The sequence below is a fragment of the Frankliniella occidentalis genome, unplaced genomic scaffold, assembly GCF_000697945.3.
Source record: "Frankliniella occidentalis isolate FOCC.00 unplaced genomic scaffold, Focc_3.1 Scaffold26, whole genome shotgun sequence".
Classification (NCBI taxonomy): Eukaryota; Metazoa; Arthropoda; class Insecta; order Thysanoptera; family Thripidae; genus Frankliniella; species Frankliniella occidentalis.
The window spans coordinates 20818-28155 of NW_026267156.1; the positions used below are offsets into that span (position 1 = coordinate 20818).

The 7338-nt window shown below is 61.3% G+C and overlaps 1 protein-coding gene across 1 annotated transcript in view; it reads left to right on the top strand.

The window, feature by feature from the left end:
• The first annotated feature begins 1484 nt into the window (after positions 1-1484).
• LOC113205749 (rap1 GTPase-activating protein 1) overlaps positions 1485-7338 on the top strand; it is a 42334-nt gene continuing 36480 nt past the window's right edge. The window contains exon 1 of the mRNA XM_026421493.2: positions 1485-2024. Coding sequence (XP_026277278.1) covers positions 1947-2024 — 78 coding nt within the window. The 5' untranslated portion in view covers positions 1485-1946. The remainder of the gene's footprint in view (positions 2025-7338) is intronic.

Genomic DNA, 7338 nt, shown 5'->3' on the forward strand with positions numbered 1-7338 from the left:
GGGGGGCTGCAGCCACGTAAAGTAGTTCAGCGCGGTTTTCCTGGGCTTACCACAAAATACGAGAAACGAGTGCAAAAGCGCGGGCGGTGGGGGTGGGGGCGTCGTATTGGCGTCGCGCAGTACTGCCTCGTTTTCGCGCGAGTTGCACCAGCAGCGCTGCCGCCGCCCGCCCGCCGCGGCGCGGCGAGGGAAGGCGGGAGGCAATCGCGAACACGAAATGTAATAACAACTACAACAAACGAAAGGCATGAACCAGTCCACTCTGGTCTTCCTGGGTCGTGACAAAAGGTTTCGTTGGCGCGGTGCGCGCGGGTGCTGCCGCCGCGCCTCTTACCAAGGCGGCGCGGGCGCGGAGAACAATTGTGTACCGATAACTTCCCATCATCGCTCGCGGGGGTAATTAGATCGGTGCTACCCGCCGTACTCACGTGTCACTCCGCTTCGACGAAACGAACAAACGGACCGCGTGGCGCGGGGCGTGGCGCGGCGCGGCGTGGGTGCGCTCCGGAACAGTAACGCCGGTAATGACACGGCAACACCCACGGTTGTGCATCAGCTGCCCCCCTAGGCCTACCCGCCGCGCCACCAGTTTGTTACCGACTGTTTTCATTAAACATTGTTGTCGGGTATTTATGAGAATTTTTTGAGGCTACTCTTGCAGTTTTCTCGGAAATCATTCCCCCCTAGGCTTGGCCTGCGGTAGTGGGAGGGGCGGAGGAGGAGGAGGAGGGGGGAGGGTCAGAGGGGTTGCTCACGGTGCGCAGATGTCCATCCGGGGGCGTCGAGAAGATGAGCCGTGATAAGTACAGCGTGATGATGATGATGACGCTGATGAGGTTGGCGGACGCCAGGTGCCGTGGCCGGCCCCGCCCCCGCGCGCACCGAGCAGGCCCTGCTGCTGCTCGCACCTGGCACCTGGCCGACGGGACGGGCGTGGCCCGGGCGTGCCAGGCACGGTGTGGTGGCCGGTCCACGAATGGGTGGACGAGAAAAGGGGCGGAGTCCACCCCCTCACCCTTCACCTCTGGCCGATGCCGATGACAAAGTCGCAGTGTTGTCCCAAAGGGCCGAGTGGGTTATCGACTTGGAGGGGGGGGGGGAGGACTCAACGGCCGCCGATTCACGTTCTAAGTCGGGATTGAATCAGTCTCGTCCTTGCGGACTTTGGTCTGGTACTCTCGGGATATTGGGCTGCAGGCTGCAGGACAAAGACGGGGATGAGACAGCGCCCGTCCCGACAGGCTCGAGCAGGTCGAGCTCCGGGGGGTTGGAGTGAAGGGTGCTGAGGTCCTGGGGAAGGGGAATTACCAATACTGCACTGGAGAAGGGGTCACGGCGGGACAGAGAGGAGGGGGGGGCAGCAACCACCGGCCGGACGAGGCTGGCGGCCAGCACGGCAAGGCGCAGCACGAGGGGGCCTGGCTGGCTGCTCGGGCTGGCGGCCCGGCCGGCGGCTCGCCTCGCCACGCCAGCTGAGCGGAGCGGTGGAGGGGAGAGTGTTGTCAGTCGAGAGCCGTCCTCCGAGCCGAGCAGTGCGCGTGTGTGCCGTTCTCGCGCTCCACAGTGACGAGCCGATCGCCGAGTGCGTCCCTGAGTGCGTGTTTTGTGACCCCCCGAGTTGGTGCCGTTCTGTAGTGCGCTTGTGGAGTGGATGCTCAGGATTAATCCACCCCCACAACAAGAATATCAGACGGACTGACCCCGGCCAATGGCTCCTGCTGCTGTGCCTGGAAGAGCATTGGCAGCCCGCCGGTGACAAGGCGTGCGTGTGTGTGCATGCACGCGCGTGTGCGTGTGCGTGTGCTTGTGCGTGCGAGTGAGTGAGTGCGAGTAGTGTCCGCCCGGTTCGCTTTGCCCCCGCGCGCCCCGCCGCGCGCCGGGCAGCCGCGAGGCGCGGCCCCGTCAGCGTCCTGGCGCAGAGCGTGTCCGGGCTCGTGACCGTCGCCATGGGGGTGCTGCGGTGGAGGGACAGGGCCGAGCAACGCCGGCAAGCAGACTGCCCCAAGATGGACTCCCAGCAGCAGGTAAACTAGCTACACATCACCTGCGTTGCATCTTGTACATTATATTTTTAGCAATATTTTTCTCGGAGTCTGCTGCCTGGTCCCGGCTAATGAGACAGCCGCTGGCCGTTAGCGTTGGCGGGGACGGTATCGCCGATATGATCTGTCCAGGGGTCTCGGCCGGCGGGAGCCGGGGAGGTCAACTACCTGTCCGCTGTGGAAGTCGAAAGTTTGCCTGCGCGGGAGCGTTCAGGAGCGAGCAGGCGAGCGAGAGGTCGTCGTCGTGGAGCTGTGGTGCTCGCCCCCCCCCCCCTTTTCCGTCTCCTTGCCGCTTATGCCATTACCTTGACTGACTGACGGGCTGATGCTGCCGCGAGACAATAGCTGACCTCTCCCCTCGCCCCCCGCCCCTTCGCCTCCGTCAAGAAGACGGCGGTGATGACGACCAGTCTAGTCTCGCCTAATTTATGGATAGCCCTGGTCTAATCCTCTTTGCTTCCCCTCTGCCTTGCTCCTCCGCCTCCAGTGCGGCACAGGCCCTCGGTATTGAATGCTGTTCGCTAACGGTCCCGCGCGCGGCGAGTGCAGCCAGCACATCGGACTGCGTCCGCAGGCGGCTCTCGCGCGGGGAAGGCCCGCTACCGGCTGTGCCCGGCGATGACGCCCTCCTCCCGGACGCGTCCGCGACCCGCGGCGGGAACCGCGAGGAATGCGCGGCCGGCGGCGCAGCGAGGCGGGTGGGAGGTGGACATTTAATATCGCGCTTTTGGGGAGGAAAAGGTAGAGAGGCCATTATTGAAAATGCTCGCGAGGAAGAAATAATAGTGGAGAAGGGAAGGATGGAGGAAGAAAATGTAGAAAATAAGAAATAAGTCTGCGCGCTGTGGTTGATGGTGCCATTGTTCTTTGGACAGGTAATGCCCCCCCCCCTCTCCTCTTTCCTCTTCCCACCGCACGTTCTCGCGGCGGGGGGCTGATTCCCCTACGTCACACACGAAGCCAAACTCTGGGCAGGACTCCGTCAGGACTCAGTGGCTCACCGTGAGCGGCTGTGAATACCTATAGGTCTTTCGGAGGCCTGGGTTATATGACCATGACCATGACCGTGAGGAGGAGGAAGGGGGAGTGGGGGATAAGGCGGTTGGTCGACTCGACTCCTCCCGCTGTCTGCCGAAAAAAAATTATACGTATCCTTCTCTAAGTTATTACGATAGAAGAAAAGACGCAGTCTTCTTGCTTCTTGCGCGTTGTCGCGCGTTGTTATTCGTCGCGGGGATGATTCGCGTCGAGTATAATTTTTGCATGCGAAGCAAGGAAGATGGGATTAGCAGGCCGGACTCGACGTGTGTGCATTCATCTCGGAGTAATGAATATACGGTCTGTCGTCCCGCGGGTGGTGGGGCGGGGGTCTCGGCGGCCCTAGGCGTGCGTGTACCCATAGCCCGCGGCCCGCCACGCCACTCCACGCCCCGCCACGCCGCGAGCGTGCAGAGATGTAACAGGACGGGACGGCATCAGGAGGAAGGACCCGGAGGAGTAGAGCTAATAATTGCCAAGTTCATCAGCGCCGTTAGTCGCCGCAGGAAGTGAGGCGAGAGTATCATAATGTCAGTGCGGCGGCAGCTGCGGCAGCTGCACCGCCGGGGGCCGCAGGCGCGCACGCGGAGGACGTCACCTGGATATGAGGGCCTGGGGCGAGACCGAGACCTCAGGACGCGGCGGGGACGTCGCGAGGACGACGCCACGGGCTCGCGGCCCCTCCCCTTTCCCCCTCCCTTCCGCTCCTCTTCCCTGCTGACACCGGACTGGCCGGCCTGCCTGTTGAATGCAGAGCCGATGATGCGAAGGGATGCTGTCGTGCGTGGTTGGTGTATGAGAAACTCGACGTGTGTGGTGAGCGGCGCGCGACTGGCCTGCAATGGCTGCTGCTGCTGCTGCAGCGCCTGCCTGTCATAACTGCAAGCGATTTACGGCCCGCCACTCTCTGGCTCACCTACGCGGGCCGGGCGCGCGCATCGATGTGTGCAGTGTCCATAACGCCGCCACGATCAGTCAAGAAACAGCAGCGGCTCAGGCATCAAGTCATTTTAAGCTGTTCACCGCGCGAGGAAACCCGTTATACGATTTTTGTCGAACCGTTCCTTTGTTTTTTCCGGCGGTTGGACTTGGTGTGTATCGCTCGTTGCTGTGGTTTTGGCGGATGGCATGTGAAGGTGTGCGGCTGATGGTCGTGTTGCGGTGCGCGATCGCCTCATGCATCGCCGTTTGCTTTCCCCTCACACTGGTGCGGTGTTGGGCTGCTGCCGTTGGCTTTGCTTTGCGGTGCGCCCCGCGCGACCAGAGCAGCAAACAGCAGCGGCCGTGAGAAAAAGAGACCCCGCGCGCCACACCGCCGCGAGGCCCGCGGGGTCACGGCGAGTTCGTGTCGTCCATCTGGAATGATGTGTGTCGTGTCGCCCGGACCAGTCCGGTCCATTTGGCCGGTAACGAGCCTGACTCATCCGTCTGGCAGGTGTGATGCTGTGTCTCTGCTGGACCGGATGGACGCTGTCCGGTCGTCGTCAAACGGATGTCCTCCTGCGTCGTCCTCCTCATTACACCCGTGTAGAGCCACCGTGTGAAGACCTGCCCCCCCAACCTCCCCTCACCCTCAGCAATCTGCCGTTCCATCCAACCCTTTGACGGGCTCCTCTCCTCACCCCCCGTCGTGGCGATTGATGGCCCGGGGGAGAGGGGTATGGGAACATCATCGTCGACGACGACGACAACCTCCCCGCCAACAAACATGCGCGTTTGAATGAAAAGTGTAAATGCGTGAGACAGGTAGTATGGTGGGGAAATATGTTTCGTTTGCTTTTCGGGGAGAGAGAAGATACTCTTACGGCGGATCCGAGAAAAAATGCGTTGGGGTTCAGGGGAGGGGGTGGGTGGTGGTGGTGGCGGTGGTTGTTTGGGGGCGCAGCTGGTCAGGCAGGCAGCTCTACCTTGGCAGCTGCACGGCGAACAACAATAGCCTCCTCGGCGTCCTCCTCTGGATGTCCTCCCCGTTGTGTGTTTGGCCGCTCTCGCTTTAGTTTTCGGGGGACTTGGCTCCGTTTTCAACACAAGAATGAGGTCGAAGACTAGGGGGCCGGAGGGGGTGGGGGGGTTGTCGTCGTAGCCGCCGTCCTGGTGCGTGGCACGAGCTGGAGGTGCACGTTGACGACGGCGGCCCCGAGGACGGCGATCACCGTGGTGGTGGTCGTATGGTGACTCGGCTGGTCGAAGTGGAATGCAATCACGACCCACTCGGCCCGGGGCGCGGCGCGTGCAGCAGGATGCAGCCGGGTCGATGACATGACCCCCCCCCCCTCCTCTCTTCTCCAACGGCTCCGCGACTCTTTTAGCATTCCGCAGTGAGAATTGCTTGCATATCTTTTTGCGCCGGACGGGACGGGCTGCGCCGGCTGCAGTCGGTACTTGCTTGTTCCCCGCACCTTTCGTATGTCGTGTTGTTGAGGTGGGCCCGTTTGGTGTGGCGCTCATGCTGGAGAGAGGGACTCTGAGATGTTCTGTATATTTTTACCTTCTTTTTTTCGTTGATTAAAAAGGATCGCGTGTCGTCGTCTCTTCTTCCCGCGCGGTTTTGCAGGCCGGGCCGCGTCCCGCCGCCCGCGCACCGAGACGTTCCCAGGGATAACCCCTCCTCCTCCTCCCCTCCCCCTCTCTGGCGCCGCTCGCGGCTTTGCAGATCACACAATTCCATTCTTAGCGGGATTTTCACTCGAGGCGCAGCAGCGGCAGTGCAAAAGCCTCGTTTGTGGAAATGCGCGGCTCGCGGGGGTGGCGTAGCGCGGCGCCGCACCGCTGCACCCCGCACCTCTCTCTCTCTCTCTCGCACTCGTTTGGCGGCCCGACACGCCTTGCAATGGCAAAGCCCGCCGCCGCTGTCGGCGTAAAGGTGAGTCTGGGGGGAGGGGCGCAGACCGAAGGTACGGACGGACGGAATGTTCGGCGAACGACTCTTTTTTTGTGGTGCGCGCCGGAAGAAGATGTCGGCAGAGCGTCGCACCGCCGCAACACCGCGCCCAGGTTCAAAGTCATCATCATCATCATCGTGTTGTTGCAAGCGAGTCGGTCGGTCTAACGACGAGAACGGTTTGGGCGGTTGGGAGAAAAGCGGGCAAACACTCCTCGAGTACACGCTATTTATGATGCCGCCGGAGAATAATGGTAAAAAAAAATATTAAAGAAATAATAAACGTTGGTAAAAAGGTGTACCTGGTGGTCTGTCGGGTCATGCTGGGTCCCTTTCCGTGACACCTTGCGCCGTTATCTCGCCTGCGCTGCACTTTATGGCGGAGCTCATCAGGGGTGGTCGCGGGGGGCGGCGGCCAAAAGGACATCGCGCATTAGCATACGGCCGGCTGTTATAACCTCCAATCTCACGACGCGACACGACAGGGTGGCGGAGGAGAGGGTAATGACGACGACCTGCTTGCGCTTGCTGCGCCAACCTCCTTATTCATACGAGTAGTGTATTATTTTGTATTAGGCGGCGCGGGCATTTGATGGCAGCGTAGAAGCAGCGGCAGCGGCAGCAGCAGCGGCGGCGGCAGGCAGTTTGCTGTGTGAGCGTGGTGATTGGGAACGTACGAACGAACCCCACCTGGGGCGGGGCGGGGCCGGTAGGGGGCGTTCTTTGTTGGCGTGCCTTTGGTCTTGCTGCCCCCTTGCTGCTAATAGGCGGCACCCATGCGAGGTCACAGCCTGCAGCAGCAGCACAACCCTTTTGAAGCACAGCAGATAAAACAATTAGGGTGGAAGAATACGGGGCAGGGTGGGGGGAGGGGGGGACAGGGTGGTGCACTGCGCACAGGTGAGGTTGGTATGGGTAGGCAGGGGCAAGGGGGTCTAATAAAAAGGGTCGACCGTTTCGTCGAACGCCGCGTTCGGTTTTGGTCTGTTTGCTGTAGGCGATAAGATAGACGGGGCGGGCCGGGCCATGGCGGGAGAGGCGAGGCAAGAGCCACGCAACTCGGGGACGCCGCCGCGGCAGTTGTGTCGGGTCAGTCTGTCCCGTTGCACGTGTGGCGCCCAGGCCCGCCGGGACACCGTTTGCTGCCCTCCCGCTACTCCCGTCATTACTTTCCAGTTCATTTGGGGAACGGAGAAAATAAGGCCCTTTGCGCGGAGAAGTAGAACGTGTTGTCCTTGCGGAGGGTTTGTGTTGTCTGTTCCCCCTCAAAACTTTCTCACTTGCTCGTTGTGTTTGTTTTTTCCTGGTGCGTACGTCCCTGGTCGGAGAGTGGGTATGCTTTTATGATTAAACTCATATTTGCACACTCACTTTTTC